This window comes from Ranitomeya imitator, chromosome 6 (assembly GCF_032444005.1).
Source record: "Ranitomeya imitator isolate aRanImi1 chromosome 6, aRanImi1.pri, whole genome shotgun sequence".
NCBI lineage: Eukaryota > Metazoa > Chordata > Amphibia > Anura > Dendrobatidae > Ranitomeya > Ranitomeya imitator.
In genome coordinates, this window is record NC_091287.1 from 14,923,715 (window position 1) to 14,945,711 (window position 21,997).

At 45.4% G+C, this 21,997-nt stretch overlaps 1 protein-coding gene across 1 annotated transcript in view; it reads right to left on the bottom strand.

Annotated features, from left to right (window-relative positions):
* LOC138641652 (zinc finger protein 436-like) overlaps positions 1-17,495 on the bottom strand; it is a 28,605-nt gene extending 11,110 nt beyond the window's left edge. The window contains exons 1-3 of the mRNA XM_069729213.1: positions 17,316-17,495; positions 7,564-7,690; positions 5,405-5,506 (exon numbers count right to left, since the gene is read on the bottom strand). Coding sequence (XP_069585314.1) covers positions 5,405-5,506; positions 7,564-7,690; positions 17,316-17,339 — 253 coding nt within the window. The 5' untranslated portion in view covers positions 17,340-17,495. The remainder of the gene's footprint in view (positions 1-5,404; positions 5,507-7,563; positions 7,691-17,315) is intronic.
* Between the last annotated feature and the right edge of the window lie 4,502 nt (positions 17,496-21,997).

Here is a 21,997-nt window from a genome sequence, read left to right on the forward strand (position 1 = left end):
CCCCTCTTGTACAGGGAACTCCAAGGGGATGAACTTCTTTACCAGATCCTCCGATTCCAAGGCTAGATGTTCCCGGATTTCTTTCCTTCGTAGGAGGAACTCCCCAAACATAAAACCTCTGGTAATCTCATCTATCTTGATCCCTGTGGGAAAATCATCTTGTTATATCTTCTTTTCCAAAAGTATCTTCTATAAGCTTAAAAGGACATATTAGGAAATCCTTTTTTGCTGTCCTGCTTTTTCCAAAATGTAATCCAAAAGTGGCCCAAATAGGTATTCCTCTTCATAAAGGATAGAGCATAGCTTTGACTTAGCTTGAATCCCCCCCCCGGGCAGCATTAGAAAGTTCCCGCTGCTGTTCCCTTCACTAACGGAATTGTGACCAAAATACTGTCCCTTCAGCTGAACCTCCAGATGATCCAGCCAAACCATTAAAGATCTGGTGGTACATGTTGCAGAGATGGCTGGTTTCAGTACTCCAGCTGAGGATTGCCAAGTTCCCCTAAGAAAGCTATCCAGAGGATCCTTAGGCATCCACATATCTTCAAAGGGTAAAGTGAACCTTTTCGATGCCTTTTAGACAGCCACATCTAATTTCAGGGCTTTATCCCAAAATGTTTCCGCTTAAACGATGAAGGAGAGGAACCTCTATTCTCAGGTTTCTTCCATTCTCCATTCCATTCAGGATAAGTGGTGCTAAAGTTCTACTCACCTTCCTCTCAGAGACAATTTATATGCTCCATTCTCTTCTAAAGAGGCATTGGATCTTTTCGTTAATGGGGAAAGTCAGACGCTTCCTTTGTTCTAGGCCCCAAAACATAACAGACTGGACAGATTTTTGGGCTTTTGGCTCAACAATACCCATTCTGGATCTCATTGCCTTTACTAAATTATCCGCATCCTCTACAGGAAAGCACTGAGGCCCCCTGCACCGCCATCTGATGATGAAGAGGAATCTGAAGACAATTATTCGCCCTCTGGGGGTTGATCTCCTAGACTTCCTAACTTTTCAACCCCTTTCTTCTTCCCCATGAGATAGGGAATATAGCGAATTCATGTCTTTTCTGCCAAGAACTGGGCAACCCTTCGTTAGACTTCATTATAGACTTCCTAGGTTTTCCTGGACAATAAAATGACAAGAGAAGCCCTATTATAAATGTGCCCTTTCACCAAGATCATTTACCACTCACAAGTTATCAAGAGTTCTGGATTCTGAGGAGGAATCTTATCACCTGACAGATCCCCTTAATGGAGATGTGGCTTTACTGGCCATCACTCCTGGTGCCACACTTCCCACAGGAGCAATTACCAATGCCACTGAATCCGCTCAACATGCTTCTGCTGGGGCTGCTCCATTACAGCTGGAGGGAGCGCCAGAGCAAAGAACCCGCTATGCCGGCAGATTAATCATATTTTAATTGGGGGGACCTGTCAGACACAACCGGTCGTTACTCTCTTGATGCCTCTTCTGGAACTGAAAAATCATCTCCAGGTGAAAAGGCACAGGCGCACTCGTCATCAGGGAGCACCTCGCACATGCACAGACACGGGACGTGCGGTAGCTGGCTGACCACAGGGAGTGGCGCCGCTACTTGCGCCTGCTCACCAGTCAAGCCCCTCTGGACCCAATGTGGCACTTCCAGGACTGCACGAACCACAGTAGGAACAGAGCTGCAGCCTGAATCAACCGGCCAGGCCCGAGTAAGTCTTCTCCATTTCATCCAGTACTGCCAGTTCAAAGAAAGCTTCCCCCATCAAGGATAGGAAAACAACTGATGCGTGCGGGAGGTACCGCCCTTTATCCTGTAGGTTTCCTGTCCTTGAAGGATGGATCCTCTCTCTCTCTCTCCGTGGTGCGGTCATTGGTCAGAGGAAAAAAAAGGGGGATTTTGCCACAGTTTTTGTGGATTTGTTTTTACAACATTCACTCCACAGTAAAAATGATCTGTTAACTTTGTTGCACCGGCAAGTACTCTTCAGTCCATACAAAATATAGATAGCTTTTTTACGTTTTAACAGATACAACAAAATTGGCCTCTGTCAACTTATTCTTAGAGACCAATTGCAGTTTTTATTTGTACCATATTGGGATCCATACTACTTTACTATTTCTTTATTTTGATTTTTTTTTTTTTTAAACGGTGAGATGAGGTGACATGAGGAACAAAACCCCCAAAATTATTCTATTTTGATTTTTTTTTTTTTTTCCCTGCTGACTGTGAAGGATAAATCATTTTATATTTTATTTGTCCTGACAATTATACATGCAGCGATGGCAAACCTGTAATTATTTTATTTATACTTTATTATGGGAAAAGCGAATGAGATTTATACACAGCTCTGGCAAAAATTAAGAGACCACCACATCAACCTCTGTCATGGGCAGCCCAATCTCCATTGAAAACCTCTGAAATGTAATCAAGAGGATGATGAATAGTCACAAGCCATCAGTTTCCAGTTATCCTGTTACCTGTGAGTGGAGGACTTCATCTGCTCGTCTGCGGATTCCAGTAACAGTTAACCATTTGCCTGTGGTTTCCAGTATCCCTACCTACTTGCCTGTGGTTTCCAGGACGTCTTCCTGACTGTGTACGGCTTCCATGGTAATAGACTTCTACGTCCCTCCTGAGTTTTGCCCGCTACCTCTCCATGACGCATTCCGTTTACGTATTTTCTTCGGTAACTCCGCAATCCGCCCCGAGGTCTCGGTAACTCCGCAATCCGCCCCGAGGTCTCGGTAACTCCGCAATCCGCCCCGAGGTCTCGGTAACTCCGCAATCCGCCCCGAGGTCTCGGTAACTCCGCAATCCGCCCCGAGGTCTCGGTAACTCCGCAATCCGCCCCGAGGTCTCGGTAACTCCGCAATCCGCCCCGAGGTCTCGGTAACTCCGCAATCCGCCCCGAGGTCTCGGTAACTCCGCAATCCGCCCCGAGGTCTCGGTAACTCCGCAATCCGCCCCGAGGTCTCGGTAACTCCACTAACGCTCCTTAGTTTCCAGGACTTTATTAAAGGGAACTCGTCACATTTTTAGCATTTAACCCCTTAATGACCGCCAATACGTCTTTTAACTGACCTGAGATATAAGAGAATAGCCTCCCCATACAGGTGACAATCCAGCAGCTGTCGGCTGTACACTATAGCTGACAACTTGCTGCATCAGCCACGATCAGTGTTTGCACTGCCCAAATCTGTTTAACCCCTTAGATGCTGCTGTCAATAGTGACTACATCATTATAAATGGTTAACAGAGTGTGGGGGCTTCCTCTTTATCCAAATTGGTGCCCTCAGATCATGATTGTGTGGTCCTGATGTTTGCCATAGCAATTCATGACCAAATAGCGGCCTCAGAGTCTGACGGCTGTAGTAATCTGTTCAGAAGTTACCGACATTTAGGTGGTAAAAATGCACAATTTCATTTCTGTCATACCACTTTGCATTAATTCCTGTAAAGCACCTGAAGGGTTAATAAACTACCTGACAGCAGTTTTCAATATGTCAGGGGGTGCGGTTTTTAAAATGGTATCACGTTTGGGGGTTTCCCAATATATGTGACCCCTAAAGTCACTTCAAACATAGATAAGTCCCTAAAGAAATACATTTTGTAAATTTCCTTGAAAAAATGAAAAATTGCTGCTACATTTTTAAACCTCCTAAAATGTTAACAAAATAAAATAACATTTGACAAATGGTGCGGATGTAAAGCTAACATGTGGGAAATGTTATTTATTAATGGTTTGCTGTGGTATGACCATCTGGATTAAAGGGATAATCATTCAAATTTAGAAAATTGCAATTTTTTTAACATTTTTCTCAAATTTTTGATATTTTTTATAAATAAACACAAAACATATTGACCTAAGTTTACCATTATCATAAAGTGTAATGTGTCACGAAAAAAACAATCTCAAAATCACTGGGATTTGTTGAAGCGTTGCGGTGTTATTACCACATAAAGTGACACTGGTCAGATTTCAAAAATTTGGCTCCGTCACTAAGGGGTTAAACTGTCCGCAGTGCATTGCTAGTGAACAACCTGCATAACTAACATTTTTTTCATTAAACACGGCGCTGTGATCATGTGCAAAAAGCACGTTATATAGTACCTGTTCGTTAGTCGTAGGGGTCTGCTCCATTTTTGCTCAGTCACGAATGTTGCTGCCCCCGTAATTTGATTGATGTTCCGGGTGCACTGATGTCACTCAAATGTGCTGTAAAATCCAGCACTTGCACAGTGTGTAGCCGCACTTGTGAAGTATCAAGCATGTAACCGCACTTGCGCAGTGTTGAGCGGGCAGCCGTGAATGCTACACATTGAGCAAACGTGGCTGTCCGTTCGGCACTGCGCAAGCGCGGCTCAATGCGACAACTGCGCAAGTGCAACTCCACAAAAGCGGGATTATACAGCGGATTCCAGCGAAGTCAGCAAAACCCAGAACTTCATTCAAATTTCATGACTGAACGAAAATGGAGCAGACCCCTATAACTAAAGCACCATAGAACTATATAAAGTGCTTTTTGCACATCATTACAGCGCTGTTTTTTTTTAATAAATTCTTTATTTAAGAATGTTGGCATAAGCAAAATAACAACAAAGATACATAGAAGAATCAACATTTGGCTTCTTTAAGGGGTACAAAGTTTAAAGGGGCTGGGGGTAGGAAAACAAACCAGAGCAAGAGGGATGAGAGGGAAAGGTAGAAATGGCAAACCTGTTGAGAAATAACCCTTTTTTTCAGTGTAGAAACTAAAACAGCGCTGTTTTTAATAAAAAAACAAAACAACAACAACAACAACAAAAAAAAAAAGTGTTAGTGATGCACATTGCTTCACCAACAATGCACTGGGGACAGTTTAGATGCTAAAAACGTACAGTTTGCATTCTAAGTGTCTTTGTTCCGTGTGCTCCATCTGGCTGCTGCACCGATGCCCGTGGCCCATGTGCCCACCCAGAACGTGAGCTTACAGGATCCCCCTCACCGTGTGAGCCGGCAGTACGCAACACTGTATGATTAGCGGTCTGCTAGTAGGAGTCAATGGGCATCGCTGGCGATCTCCCTGTTTATAACCTAAATGTCGATAACGTAACTGACAGCAGATAAGAGATTCAACTGTTCCGACTGTAACTCTCTAATCGAAACGGATCCTCTCGGTGCCAGAAGTCTAATACAGCCGGCACCCGCCCTGCCACTTCACGGCACCCGCCCTGCCACTTCACGGCACCCGCCCTGCCACTTCACGGCACCCGCGCTGCTACAGTAAGCAGAGGTCATCAAGGGGCTAAAACTTGCTTATTTTACATTTTCCAAGATTTACACTTACAAATCTTGTGAAAGCTGGTAGAATAAAGGGGAAAAAAAACAAAAACAAAATGAAGAAAGGAGAAATCTTGTAAGTTTTTCATACCTTGTGTGATCGCTTCAGTGGGCGAATCCGTGCGCCGTGCTGTCGCTTTGACTGCTGGGTTTGTCTTCGGCTGCCATGACAATATAATGGGGACCTTATAATCTGAAATACAAGAACCAATCACAAAGTAAAAACTGGGTAGAAAAATGAAGACGTTTTCCAATCTTATATATAAAAATATCACGGAAATGTCCAATATACTTTAAGTTTTCTGCTTGCGGTCAGTGAATAGCAGCACTACTCTTCTTCATTGGCAAAAGCCAAAAGTCTAACATTTGATGAAGAAATGTTTCCCATTCACATGAATGTTGTTTATCAAAATATGTATGCCATTCCCAAAACCGCTCAATGCCGAGGAGCATAAAGTGACGTAACCCAGGTCTGTACGATTACAGAGATACCAAACGTGGACAGTTTTAAGGGTTTTTTACCATTTTATTTACTTAATCTTTTTTGAAGTTTCAGGAAAAAAAATACAAAATTTCTAGCATTTTTTAATCCCTCTCGTCTTTACAGCATTTACTGATCGGGTTCATCAATTTTATATTTTGATTAGTCGGACTTTTATGGACGCTGCGTTATTGAACATGCAGATTTTTACTTCAATTTTGCAATCATTTGATCACTTATAATACAGAGGAATGTAAAAGTCTGGGCACCCCTGGTCAAAATTACTGTTATTGTGAACAGATAAGCAAGTTGAAATGATCTCTGAAAGACCTAAAGTTACAGATGACATTTCCCTGGCATTGTGGGCAAAAAACAATGTACCACAACTCCAGAGTCTGGTAAAGCTTTCGGAAGGTCTTTTGCAGTCAAGCAGGGGTTCTGATTTGCCTCTCTAGCAATCCTTCGAGCAGCTCTCACTGATATTTTGCTTGGTCTTCCAGACTTTATGTTGACCTCCACTGTTCCTATTAACTACCATTACACGCCATGATGATAAAAGTCTGAAAAACTGCATAACAGAGGTATGTGCAAATGCTGAGTATTTGGATTCATACATTTCTGCACCATTTCCACATGTATTGGCAGGAAAAACGCAGCATACAATAAGCGTTTTTGATGCGTATGTGCATGTGGTTTTGCACAGCAATGAATGATATAGAGCCAGATAATACAGACACATAATTGCACAGCCCCTCAACAGAATATAAAATTGCACCCTGTGCAGCTGATTGCGCAGCTTTTAGGATTAAATAAATAAATGAAAAAATGATGTGGAGTCTCACCTGGGAAGGTCCATGGTTTATTGGGCCCTTCTCAGCCTTAAAATACCGGCCCGCGGCCGCCCCAGAAGTGGCGCATCACATTCGATACGCCAATTCTGGTGCTTCGCCTTGGCTCTTCCGATGACCTGGTGCGGTGGCAATCAGGGTAATGGGGCTTGGGGTTGATGTCAGCTGTGACTTGTCCAAAACCACAGCTGATGCTAGTAATGGAGAGGCGTCTGTCAGACACCGACGTTACTGACGCAGTAAGAAAAACACACAATTCTTTATTGAAAGAAACAGCCGCCAACACTTTTCCTCAATCACCAATTTATTAGAAAGAAAAGTCCCACTTGTCCAGAGAGAAGGGTGATCAGGAGTGTGAGCAGCGGTGACCTTACCAAGGTCGCTGCTTATCAGACGCTCCTGATCACTCTTACGCTCTGGACTACGATGGACCGGCGTGAGGACTTTTATAATAAAGCGATTAACAAGGGACGGTGTCTGGTTATTATTTCTGTGTGATTATTTGTGGACTAAATGGAACCTGCGCATTGATCAAGTTGTGTTGGACTATGACAAGAGGTGCTGGTGGCCACGGACGAGCCACTGCTGGACCGAGGTCCTGAAAATCGTATGCCTCGATTCTAACAACTATATCTAGTTTATACTGTGGAAGGGAGTCCCTCCGGCACCATATACTGAAGGGGCCATGTTTAGGTTGGCCCATCACTCCTGACTATCCTGTGGATAAAGTGCTTAACTGATGGAGAATATGGCTCAGTGATCAAATGCTCAGCGCCACTCACGGTCTATGGGACCAACAGAGATAGCAGGGTGCACATACATGACCATGGCTCCTTCTGGGGTCTCAGTGTTGGGTAAACGCTCAGATCTTATGGTGACATTCTCTGTACATTTCCAGCGCTGCAGGGAACAAGAACTTACTGAGAAAGATGAAATGTTCATAGTTTTCTCTCATCACTTCCATATACAGCTCCTTCTGCTGTGCATTCAGCATGTCCCATTCTTCTCCAGAAAATATTACGGCAACGTCATCGAAGGTGACCGGACTCTGCGAAAAAAAAAAAGAAAAATGGAACCGTAACAGGGACGTCAGAGGTATATGGCCTGTACTGTATTGCAGACGTCACAAAGAGGCGTTATGGAGCGCGCCGGTCGTATCCCCGCATACATGCGTCCAGGACTGGAGCTCGGACGGCACCGACACTGCTAAGCCACAAGAAGTAGTAGGCAGCTGCAGCGCACGACACCTGTAAGGTGAATGTGGCGCGGTCTGCGGGCGCTCGATACCTGCGTGCCTGTGTCAGAGCCCGTTAGGGGATGTTCACACACTGCTCACAGACATGCGACTTGTTTTTGCAGCAGGTGCATGGATTTATGCGACCACCACACAGAGGCCTGGGACAGCAAGAAAAGAAAATTCTGCCCTAAATATATCACACACCTTATATAAAAGCCAAAAGACATCACTCGCGCTATAGAGGATCAAGACCCCAAAATTATAGAAATATAGACCGGCGTTCAAAACTACAAAAAGATACGCAGATAAAGAAGATAAAAAAGTTACAACTCTTAAAAGTGGGGCGGGTGGGACAGCGGGGCAAAAACGAAAATCGTCCCAGTAAGGAAATAAAAGAGAAACAAAGAGAAGTGGGTTTTCCTACACGTTTTCATTACTGACCAAAGATCAATAGATAATAAAGAAGAAAAGTGTTAATTCCCGGCCTAAAGCCCGGCCCTGTGCGCAGCTCTGTATCCAAACAAGTCCCCCGAACGGCCGCCAGAAAAACCCGATGTGACGGTGGTTAAAGGATTATACAAGACTAGATGGTGGCCCGATTCTAACGCATCGGGTATTCTAGAATATGGATGTATATAGCAGCCACATAGTATATAGCACAGGCCACGTAGTATATAAGAGCCATGCAGTGTATAGCAGACAAATACTACGTGGACTGTGCTATATACTATGTGACTGATATATACATACATATTGTAGAATACCCGATGCGTTAATACAGGCCACGCAGTATATAACACAGGCCACACAGTATATAACCGTGGCCACACAGTATATAACACAGCCACGTACTATATAACAGCCCACGCAGTATATAGCAGCCACGCAGTATATAACACAGGCGACATAGTATATAACAGGCCACGCAGTATATAACAAAGGCCACATAATATATAGCACAGCCCACGCAGTATATAGCAGCCACGTAGTATATATATGTATATATACTATATGTATATATAGTATTTTCTGCGCCAAAAATCATGCAAAAATGAACGCATGCGTCACAAAGAGCTGCGTTTTTGCACGCGTTGTGTTGCCGACGCAGCACCGCACAACGCAAATGTGAACTTAGCCTTACACTGCCCACGCAGTATATAACACTGCCCACGCAGTATATAGCACAGCCCACATAGTATATAACACCACCTATGTAGTATATAGCAGCCACGCGGTATCTAACAGCCCACGCAGTATACAGCAGTGTGGGCACCATATCTCTGGTAAAAAAATAATTAAAATAAAAAAATAGTTATAAACTCACCCCCTGGGATTCACCGAAGCTCCGTCGATATGCGCACGGCTGCCACCATCTTCCATTCCCAGGATGCATTGCGAAATTACCCAGATGACTTAGCGGTCTCACGAGACCACTAAGTCTTCTGGGTAATTTCGCAATGCATTGCTGAGAACTGAAGATGGCAGCAGGTGCGTGCAGCTCGGCGGACTACGGAGGGTGAGAATAGCAGGTTTTTTTTTTAATTATTATTATTTTTAACATTACATTTTTTATACTATTGATACTGCATAGGCAGCATCAATAGTAAAAAGTTGGGGACACACAGGGTTAATAGCAGCGGTTACGGAGTACGTTACCCGCGGCATAACGCGGTCTGTTACCGCCGGCATTAACCCTGTGTGAGTGGTGACTGGAGGAGAGTATGCGGGCGCAGGACAATGATTGCAGGGAGTAAGGAGCGGCCATTTTCTTCCGGACTGTGCCTGTTGCTGATTGGTCCAATCAGTGACTTGGATTTCCATGACAGACAGAGGCCGTGACCAATGAATATCCGTGACAGAAAGAAGGACAGACGGAAGTGACCCTTAGACAATTATATAGTAGATTCCGAAGTAGCAGGCACCAAAATAAACCCGTAAAGGGGCAAATAATATTGACGGCCTATCCATGGTCAGTTTTGGCCCAACACCCAGTAGCCCCGCCTGATCGGCTCTGGCAGCGGCTCCTACTGAAGAGCCAAGTGTCAGACCCCCAGAATCCTCATACCGAGGACTGACCCCAGAGACGGCTCACCAATATCATCAGCCCAAGCCACCCACATTACACCGCTTTCTACACAGGACTCCGCGTCTCACTCGACAGCCGGTTCTCACATCCGCCCCACACTTTTCGCTGCCGTAACTTGTTTTAATAGGCCAGAGACGCCTGCCCTGGGTGACTCACTAGTACACACACCATCCAGCTTGCCCATGACCCTGATAGGTACTCTTCTTGCACTATGACATACACAGGGTAACACCCAGGCAATACTTTCCCTCTTTGAGATTGTGGGCACATTTAGAACAGCATCATAAATTTAATATATGAAAAGAAGTATAATGCTTAAAAAGGTCACAAAAAATGAAATATTAAAAAAAAAATAAGGGTGTGTGCCTACGATCAGGAACTGCTGCGGGTTTGACCCTGCACATTTATGCAGCGGCCAGCATAGCCCACTATGCATGCACAGACGCCGGCAGATCGCCCGCGGACACCGACACGCATCTGGCATGGATGGATGGACAGACATTGTTCCCCCAAATGCAGATTGGACCCCCTGAGGTTTTGGTTCATCTGATTGAACCACGTTATTCGCTAATCCTCAAACTGAGTATGTGTCCTGATGAACAAGAAACAGACTGAACAGCTCTATGGTTTCATATATGCTCTTAAATATTGGGGTGATAAGTCACTATTGAGTATTGGGGCAATAGTTACTTGTGAGTATAAGGACCGTGCATCTCCCCATGGTCCGGGAGTACAGAGATCAGTTTTATTTTTCACCTCTGTACTGTGTGACCAGGTGACAACCCTTATAATAACCTGTATTTGGGCACTACACCCATGTGGAAACTATTGATGATCCAGGAGGTTACGATATTGGGAATATATATATATATCGGTTTTCCATTGGGACCATCCTGTTGTGCCACACAAAATAAAAATACTATTTGACTGGACAGCACTCAGATTCCGGACCCTCCAGCCCGGCCCAAATGTGTTCTGGGCACTAGAACTGGCATCAAAGTGGGCACATATTCAAATCTGTGGAAATTGGCCGTTTGCCCGCTTTGATGCCAGTTCTGATGGGCCAGGCTGCAGTGACCTGAATTTGACGCGGGCCATCACTATCGGTGTAACGGTGCTGTGAGATCAGTGGCCCATACTCATTTAACCCTTTCGATAACGCTCTTCAGTGCCCACTGATGCCCATTTTTATAGCTGGATTTAAGTGTATTCCCATCAGGGCCCCTCGCTGCAGGGTATTTTATCATTGTATGTTTGTCATTAAACCTGTAAAAGACAGAAAAAAAAGAAACGGAATAAAGTGGACGAATAAGAAACCAGCGTCAGCACCGTGGTACAGTCTATGGTGGCTGTAAGATGTATATATGTGTACAATATATAGGCGCAGTATACAAGCGCTGTACATACAGTATATGGGCGCTTTGCATTGCATACAAGTGCAGTATACAGTCACTGTAGATAGGTGATGTATACAGGTGCAGTACATAAGTGCACTATATATAGGTGATACAGTATATGGGCGCTGTGCACTGCATATAGGTGCAGTATATAGGCAATACAGTATATAGGTGACAGTATATGGAAGCTGGGCAGTGAATACAGTATATAGGTGACACAGTATATAGAAGCTGGGCAGTGAATACAGTATATAGGTGACACAGTATATAGGAGCTGGGCAGTGTATATAGGTGACACAGTATATAGGAGCTGGGCAGTGTATATAGGTGACAGTATATAGGAGCTGGGCAGTGTATATAGGTGACAGTATATAGGAGCTGGGCAGTGTATATAGGTGACACAGTATATAGGAGCTGGGCAGTGTATATAGGTGACACAGTATATAGGAGCTGGGCAGTGTATATAGGTGATCCAGTATATAGGAGCTGGGCAGTGTATATAGGTGACAGTATATAGAAGCTGGGCAGTGTATATAGTTGCCAGTATATAGGAGCTGGGCAGTGTATATAGTTGCCAGTGTATAGGAGCTGGGCAGTGTATATAGGTGACAGTGTATAGGAGCTGGGCAGTGTATATAGGTGACACAGTATACAGGAGCTGGGCAGTGTATATAGGTGATACAGTATACAGGAGCTGGGCAGTGTATATAGGTGATACAGAATATAGGTGCAGTATATAGGAGCTGGGCAGTGTATATAGGTGATACAGTATATAGAAGCTGGGCCGTGTATATAGGTGATACAGTATATAGGAGCTGGGCAGTGTATATAGGTGATACAGTATATAGGAGCTGGGCAGTGTATATAGGTGCAGTTTATAGGAGCTGGGCAGTGTATATAGGTGACAGTATATAGGAGCTGGGCAGTGTATATAGGTGATCCAGTATATAGGAGCTGGGCAGTGTATATAGGTGACACAGTATATAGAAGCTGGGCAGTGTATATAGTTGCCAGTATATAGGAGCTGGGCAGTGTATATAGTTGCCAGTATATAGGAGCTGGGCAGTGTATATAGGTGACAGTGTATAGGAGCTGGGCAGTGTATATAGGTGACACAGTTTATAGGAGCTGGGCAGTGTATATAGGTGATACAGTATACAGGAGCTGGGCAGTGTATATAGGTGATACAGTATATAGGTGATACAGTATATAGAAGCTGGGCAGTGTATATAGGTGACAGTATATATGAGCTGGGCAGTGTATATAGGTGACAGTATATAGGAGCTGGGCAGTGTATATAGGTGACACAGTATATAGGAGCTGGGCAGTGTATATAGGTGACACAGTATATAGGAGCTGGGCAGTGTATATAGGTGACACAGTATATAGGAGCTGGGCAGTGTATATAGGTGACAGTATATAGGAGCTGGGCAGTGTATATACAGTGGGGCAAAAAAGTATTTAGTCAGTCAGCAATAGTGCAAGTTCCACCACTTAAAAAGATGAGAGGCGTCTGTAATTTACATCATAGGTAGACCTCAACTATGGGAGACAAACTGAGAAAAAAAATCCAGAAAATCACATTGTCTGTTTTTTTATCATTTTTTTTGCATATTATGGTGGAAAATAAGTATTTGGTCAGAAACAAACAATCAAGATTTCTGGCTCTCACAGACCTGTAACTTCTTCTTTAAGAGTCTCCTCTTTCCTCCACTCATTACCTGTAGTAATGGCACCTGTTTAAACTTGTTATCAGTATAAAAAGACACCTGTGCACACCCTCAAACAGTCTGACTCCAAACTCCACTATGGTGAAGACCAAAGAGCTGTCAAAGGACACCAGAAACAAAATTGTAGCCCTGCACCAGGCTGGGAAGACTGAATCTGCAATAGCCAACCAGCTTGGAGTGAAGAAATCAACAGTGGGAGCAATAATTAGAAAATGGAAGACATACAAGACCACTGATAATCTCCTTCAATCTGGGGCTCCACGCAAAATCCCACCCCGTGGGGTCAGAATGATCACAAGAACGGTGAGCAAAAATCCCAGAACCACGCGGGGGGACCTAGTGAATGAACTGCAGAGAGCTGGGACCAATGTAACAAGGCCCACCATAAGTAACACACTACGCCACCATGGACTCAGATCCTGCAGTGCCAGACGTGTCCCACTGCTTAAGCCAGTACATGTCCGGACCCGTCTGAAGTTTGCTAGAGAGCATTTGGATGATCCAGAGGAGTTTTGGGAGAATGTCCTATGGTCTGATGAAACCAAACTGGAACTGTTTGGTAGAAACACAACTTGTCGTGTTTGGAGGAAAAAGAATACTGAGTTGCATCCATCAAACACCATACCTACTGTAAAGCATGGTGGTGGAAACATCATGCTTTGGGGCTGTTTCTCTGCAAAGGGGCCAGGACGACTGATTCGGGTACATGAAAGAATGAATGGGGCCATGTATCGTGAGATTTTGAGTGCAAACCTCCTTCCATCAGCAAGGGCATTGAAGATGAAACGTGGCTGGGTCTTTCAACATGACAATGATCCAAAGCACACCGCCAGGGCAACGAAGGAGTGGCTTCGTAAGAAGCATTTCAAGGTCCTGGAGTGGCCTAGCCAGTCTCCAGATCTCAACCCTATAGAAAACCTTTGGAGGGAGTTGAAAGTCCGTGTTGCCAAGCGAAAAGCCAAAAACATCACTGCTCTAGAGGAGATCTGCATGGAGGAATGGGCCAACATACCAACAACAGTGTGTGGCAACCTTGTGAAGACTTACAGAAAACGTTTGACCTCTGTCATTGCCAACAAAGGATATATTACAAAGTATTGAGATGAAATTTTGTTTCTGACCAAATACTTATTTTCCACCATAATATGCAAATAAATTGTTAAAAAAACAGACAATGTGATATTCTGGATTTTTTTTTCTCAGTTTGTCTCCCATAGTTGAGGTCTACCTATGATGTAAATTACAGACGCCTCTCATCTTTTTAAGTGGTGGAACTTGCACTATTGCTGACTGACTAAATACTTTTTTGCCCCACTGTAGGTGACACAGTATATAGGAGCTGGGCAGTGTATATAGGTGACACAGTATATAGGAGCTGGGCAGTGTATATAGGTGACACAGTATATAGGAGCTGGGCAGTGTATATAGGTGACAGTATATGGAAGCTGGACAGTGAATACAGTATATAGGTGACACAGTATATAGAAGCTGGGCAGTGAATACAGTATATAGGTGACACAGTATATAGGAGCTGGGCAGTGTATATAGGTGACACAGTATATAGGAGCTGGGCAGTGTATATAGGTGACAGTGTATAGGAGCTGGGCAGTGTATATAGGTGATACAGTATATAGGAGCTGGGCAGTGTATATAGGTGATACAGTATACAGGAGCTGGGCAGTGTATATAGGTGATACAGTATACAGGTGCAGTATACAGGCGCAGTATATAAGACCTGGGCAGTGTATATAGGTGATACAGTATATAGGAGCTGGGCAGTGTATATAGGTGCAGTATATAAGACCTGGGCAGTGTATATAGGTGATACAGTATATAGGAGCTGGGCAGTGTATATAGGTGCAGTATATAAGACCCGGGCAGTGTATATAGGTGATACAGTATATAGGAGCTGGGCAGTGTATATAGGTGCAGTATATAAGACCCGGGCAGTGTATATAGGTGCAGTATATAAGACCCGGGCAGTGTATATAGGTGATACAGTATATAGGTGCAGTATATAGGAGCTGGGCAGTGTATATAGGTGATACAGTATATAGGAGCTGGGCAGTGTATATAGGTGCAGTATATAAGACCTGGGCAGTGTATATAGGTGATACAGTATATAGGAGGTGGGCAGTGTATATAGGTGCAGTATACAGAAGCTGGGCAGTGTATATAGGTGCAGTATATAGGAGGTGGGCAGTGTATATAGGTGCAGTATACAGAAGCTGGGCAGTGTATATAGGTGCAGTATATAGGAGCTGGGCAGTGTATATAGGTGCAGTATATAGGAGCTGGGCAGTGTATATAGGTGCAGTATACAGGAGCTGGGCAGTGTATATAGGTGCAGTATACAGGAGCTGGGCAGTGTATATAGGTGCAGTATACAGGCGCTGGGCAGTGTATATAGGTGCAGTATACAGGCGCTGGGCAGTGTATATAGGTGATACAGTACATAGGTGCAGTATACAGGCGCTGGGTAGTGTATATAGGTGATACAGTACATAGGTGCAGTATACAGGCGCTGGGCAGTGTATATAGGTGATACAGTACATAGGTGCAGTATACAGGCGCTGGGTAGTGTATATAGGTGATACAGTACATAGGTGCAGTATACAGGCGCTGGGTAGTGTATATAGGTGATACAGTATACAGGTGCAGTATACAGGCGCTGGGTAGTGTATATAGGTGATACAGTATACAGGTGCAGTATACAGGCGCTGGGTAGTGTATATAGGTGATACAGTATACAGGTGCAGTATACAGGCGCTGGGCAGTGTATATAGGTGATACAGTACATAGGTGCAGTGTACAGGCGCTGGGCAGTGTATATAGGTGATACAGTACATAGGTGCAGTATACAGGCGCTGGGCAGTGTATATAGGTGATACAGTACATAGGTGCAGTGTACAGGCGCTGGGCAGTGTATATAGGTGATACAGTACATAGGTGCAGTATACAGGCGCTGGGCAGTGTATATAGGTGATACAGTACATAGGTGCAGTATACAGGCGCTGGGCAGTGTATATAGGTGATACAGTATACAGGTGCAGTATACAGGCGCTGGGCAGTGTATATAGGTGATACAGTACATAGGTGCAGTATACAGGCGCTGGGCAGTGTATATAGGTGATACAGTATACAGGTGCAGTATACAGGCGCTGGGCAGTGTATATAGGTGATACAGTATATAGGTGCAGTATACAGGCGCTGGGCAGTGGATATAGGTGATACAGTATACAGGTGCAGTATACAGGCGCTGGGCAGTGGATATAGGTGATACAGTACACAGGTGCAGTATACAGGCGCTGGGCAGTGTATATAGGTGATACAGTATACAGGTGCAGTATACAGGCGCTGGGCAGTGGATATAGGTGATACAGTATACAGGTGCAGTATACAGGCGCTGGGCAGTGTATATAGGTGATACAGTATACAGGTGCAGTATACAGGCGCTGGGCAGTGTATATAGGTGATACAGTATACAGGTGCAGTATACAGGCGCTGGGCAGTGTATATAGGTGATACAGTATACAGGTGCAGTATACAGGCGCTGGGCAGTGTATATAGGTGATACAGTATACAGGTGCAGTATACAGGCGCTGGGCAGTGTATATAGGTGATACAGTATACAGGTGCAGTATACAGGCGCTGGGCAGTGTATATAGGTGATACAGTATACAGGTGCAGTATACAGGCGCTGGGCAGTGTATATAGGTGATACAGTACATAGGTGCAGTATACAGGCGCTGGGCAGTGTATATAGGTGATACAGTATACAGGTGCAGTATACAGGCGCTGGGCAGTGTATATAGGTGATACAGTACATAGGTGCAGTATACAGGCGCTGGGCAGTGTATATAGGTGATACAGTACATAGGTGCAGTATACAGGCGCTGGGCAGTGTATATAGGTGATACAGTATACAGGTGCAGTATACAGGCGCTGGGCAGTGTATATAGGTGATACAGTATACAGGTGCAGTATACAGGCGCTGGGCAGTGTATATAGGTGATACAGTACATAGGTGCAGTATACAGGCGCTGGGCAGTGTATATAGGTGATACAGTATACAGGTGCAGTATACAGGCGCTGAGCGCGGCATGTGGAGCTGTACGTAGATCACACGCTGGATATTACACATCCGGGGACTTCTCTTCCTCCCCTGCCCCCGGTCTGCGGCTCATTAGGGTGGGAGCTCTGCGGATCAGGTCGTCACTCACCTGCGCACAGGGATTCCCCGCCATGACTCCGGTGGAGCACTGGAGGGTCGCGGATGACACCCCCCGTGTAACAAACACACACAGCCGGGATAATGGGAACTAACGGACACAGCAGGAAGAAAGTTTTATAATGCGCGGCCCCATCAACGTTGGCCGTAAAGTGCGCTCCCTGACTGCTGTAAAGCTGTACCTAGAGCGCATGAGCGAAGACGGTCCGGCGCTGTCCCCGCCCCCAGCAGCGGCACTGGCGCTGGACTGAGAGCGAGGACAAGACACGAGGAGGAAAGTGAGAGGAGACGAGAGAGGAGGGTGTGAGGAGAATACAAGGAAAGGAGACCAGAGCGAGGAGGATAATAAGGGGAGACACCAGAGAGAGGAGGATAATAAGGGGAGACCCCACAGAGAGGAGGGTGTGAGGAGAATACAAGGAAAGGAGACCAGAGCGAGGAGGATAATAAGGGGAGACACCAGAGAGAGGAGGATAACAAGGAGACACTACAGAGAGGAGGGTGTGAGGAGAATACAAGGAAAGGAGACCAGAGCGAGGAGGATAGCAAGGGGAGACACTACAGAGAGGAGGATAACAAGTGGAGACACCACAGAGAGGAGGATAACAAGGGGAGACACCACAGAGAGGAGGATAACAAGGGGAGACACCACAGAGAGGAGGATAACAAGTGGAGACACCACAGAGAGGAGGATAACAAGGGGAGACACCAGAGAGAGGAGGATAACAAGGGGAGACACCACAGAGAGGAGGATAACAAGGGGAGACACCACAGAGAGGAGGATAACAAGGAGGAGACACCACAGAGAGGAGCAGGGCCGGACTGGGACTAAAATTCAGCCCTGGCATTTGAAGTTACACAGGCCCACTTGTCACATGGTGACTGTATAATATCTTTGTACACTTGTAGGCAGGGCCGGTTTTAGGCAAAGTTTACACTGGGGCCCCAAATGGTAACATATTGCACATCACACAGAAGCATTTTGGTTGTATTTACGTGCGCTGAGTTCAGGCCGCTAAATGAGTTTGATCAACAATATTGAAGTTGTTCTACCCTTGTTTCCCGGCCTCTTTCCACCAGCTGAGGAATAATGATGGGACAGAACGATCACTAACAGATCACCATACAGTATTATGTTATCAGCAGCACATCTACAGTTTACACCGGCGATGTGCTGCTGAGAACAAGGATTTTTGTTCCGGCAAAAACAATCTGAATATGCAGTATTGTACTTGATTAGTAAAATACACCCCACAGTCCTCCATTTATTATAATGTGCACCTTAGTCCTCCATATAGTATAATACATTCCCTATAGTCCTCCATATATTAAAATACACTGCTCAGTCCTCCACATAGTATAATACACTCCTCATAGTCCTCCATATAGCATAATACACTCCTCGTAGTGCTCCATATAGTATAATGCACCGCCATAGTCATCCATGTAGTACAATTCACTTCCCATAGTATAATGCACCCCATAGTTCTTTATATCGTATAACGTATTCCCCATAGTCCTCGATACAGTATAATGCAGCCACCACCCTACAGAGTATAATACAGCCACCCCACAGAGCATAATGCAACCATCCCACAGAATATAATGCAGCCCCCCTCATAGTTTAATGCAGCCCCCTCATAGAGTATAATGCAATCACCCCTCATATAATATAAATATAATACAGCCTCCCATAGAATATAATGTAGCCCCGAAAAGGATAGAATACAGCCCACCTCCCCATAGAATATAATGCAGCCCCATCAAAGAGTATGATGCAATCATGCCTCATAAAATCTAATACAGCCCCCCATAGAATATAATACAGCCCACCTCCCCATAATATATAATGTACCCCCCATAGAATATAATGCAGCCCCCCATAGTATATAGCACAGCCTCCCCCATAGAATATGATATACCCCCCATAGTATATAACACACCACATAGTCTATAACACAGCCTCCCCCAGAGAATATAATATAGCCACATAGTATATAACACGGCCTCCCCTATAGAATATAATATACCCCCATAATATATAGCAAAGCCCGCATAGTATATAGCACAACCCGCATAGTATATAGCACAGCCTGTATAAAATAGCACAGCTCATGTAGTAGATAACAGAGCCCACGTAGTAGATAACACAGCACACGTAGTATATAACAGCCCACATAGTAGTATACAGCACAGCCCACGTAGTAGTATACAGCACAGCCCACGTAGAAGAATGCAGCACAGCCCACAGAGTAGTATACAGCACAGCCCACACAGTAGTATACAGCACAGCACACACAGTAGTATACAGCACACACAGCCCCACAATCCAGTTAAAAAACCCCACACTCCTCTTCTCGTGCCCGCGCTGCTCCCTGCTCCAGTCTCGGCGGCTGCCGCTGCACTGCCTGGCACACAGTGAGTGAAAGATAATGTCAACGCGCACCCGCAGTGTCAGAGGCAGAGTGGGGAATGATGGGAGAGGGAGCGTCGTCAGACGCTCTCTCCATCATTGCATTGAACTGTACCGGCGTCTATGACGCCGGTATAGTTGAATGCGGCAGCGCTGGCAGGGGACGAGTCGGCGCCCAGTATACTTGAATGCGGCGGCGCTGGCTCCGCTGACAACGGCACAGTGCGCAGCGGCCCAGTACTGACAGCGGCCCTTCTGGCATTTGCCAGAACTGCCCGATGGCCAGTCCAGCCCTGGAGAGGATAACAAGGGGAGACACCAGAGAGAGGAGGGTGTGAGCAGAATACAAGGAAAGGAGACCAGAGAGAGGAGGATAACAAGGGGAGACACCACAGAGAGGAGGATAACAAGGAGGAGACACCAGAGAGAGAGGATAACAAGGGGAGACACCAGAGAAAGGATAACAAGGGGAGACACCAGAGAAAGGATAACAAGGGGAGACACCAGAGAGGAGGATAACAAGGGGAGACACCAGAGAGAGAGGAGGGTGTGAGGAGAATACAAGTGTGAAGGAACAAATTAAGAAAGATTCTCCATTTTGTGCTTTTGATTCCATTTTCTTGTTGCTTAAAGGGAACCTGTCACCCCGTTTTTTCAGTAGGAGATAAAAATACCGTTAAATAGGGCCTGAGCTGTGCTTTACAATAGGGTATTTTTTGTCCCCTGATTCCCTACCTATGCTGCCGAAATACCTTACAAAAGTGGCCTTTTTCGCCTGTCAATCAGGCTGGTCAGGTCGGATGGGCGTGGTCACAGTGCTGTTTCTCCCCCACATCTTGCTTATGTTCCCGTTGGTGGCGTAGTGCTTCTCGCATGCGCAAGTGCCGAATGCACTGCGCAGCTGTAGAAAAAGCGCGCTCGCCGCTATTCAGCGGTTTCTCGGTGGGTGCGGCCATCTTCCTGAGGCCGCGTGTGCGCAGATGGAGTCTCCTGCTTCCCGGGGCTTCAGGAAAATGGCCGCACGTGCGCAGATGGACATCGCGGCGGCCATTTTCCTGAAGCCGAGTTCGAATCTCGGCTTCAGGAAAAAGGCCGCCGCGATGTCCATCTGCGCACGCGCGGCATCCCGCGGCCATTTTCCTGATGCCCCGGGAAGCAGGAGACTCCATCTGCGCACGAGCGGCCTCAGGAAGATGGCCGCGCCCACCGAGAAACCGCTGAATAGCGGCGAGCACGCTCTTTTTCTACAGCTGCCCAGTGCATTCGGCACTTGCGCATGCAAGAAGCACTACGCCACCAACGGGAACATAAGCAAGATGTGGGGGAGAAACAGCGCTGTGACCACGCCCATCCGACCTGACCAGCCTGATTGACAGGCGAAAAAGGCCACTTTTGTAAGGTATTTCGGCAGCATAGGTAGGGAATCAGGGGACAAAAAATACCTTATTGTAAAGCACAGCTCAGGCCCTATTTAACGGTATTTTTATCTCCTACTGAAAAAACGGGGTGACAGGTTCCCTTTAAAGATAAGTTCTGTTATTTAATTAGGTAAAAGGTTATAGCTGTCATGATGTAATTTTATCTTGTTGTTCTCAAGTCTGCTATTCAACTAGGCTATTGTTCATGTTCTGCTACAAGGCCAGAGTGTTCTAACTTGAACCAGATGATGGACTCGGGGGTGTATCGCTATACAAGACTCTGAGGCACCTGTTATGCTTTTTCTATGCCAAGAAGACACGACCATATATGTTGTTTCCGGTTTTTCTGTATCCTCATAGGTTAAGTTTTTCCTGCATTTTTATAGGTTAAGTGCTGAAAGTGTGTTCTTTGTTATGATCAGGTGGCCTTGGAGCAGCATGAAAACTTTCTCTGGAGTAGGTGGTAACTATACGGACCGCAAACCCTGATCTTAACACCGCAACTAGAAGTAGCCGTGGGGTGTGCCTAACAAAACCTAGACACCTCGACACAGCCGGAGAACTAAATACCCCTAAAGATGGAAATAGGAAAACTATCTTGCCTCAGAGTAGACCCCCAAAGGATAGACAGCCCCCCACAAATAATGACTGTGAGTTGGAGAGGAAAAAACACGCAGGCAGAAAACAGACTTAGCAAAGGAGGCCACTTCTAGCTAAATAGAAAAGGACAGGACAGGATACTAAGCGGTCAGCATAAAAATACTACAAAAATATCCACAGCAGAAAATACAAAACTCCACCACCTAACTAAAGATGTGGAGAGTAAAACTGCAACTCCAGAGA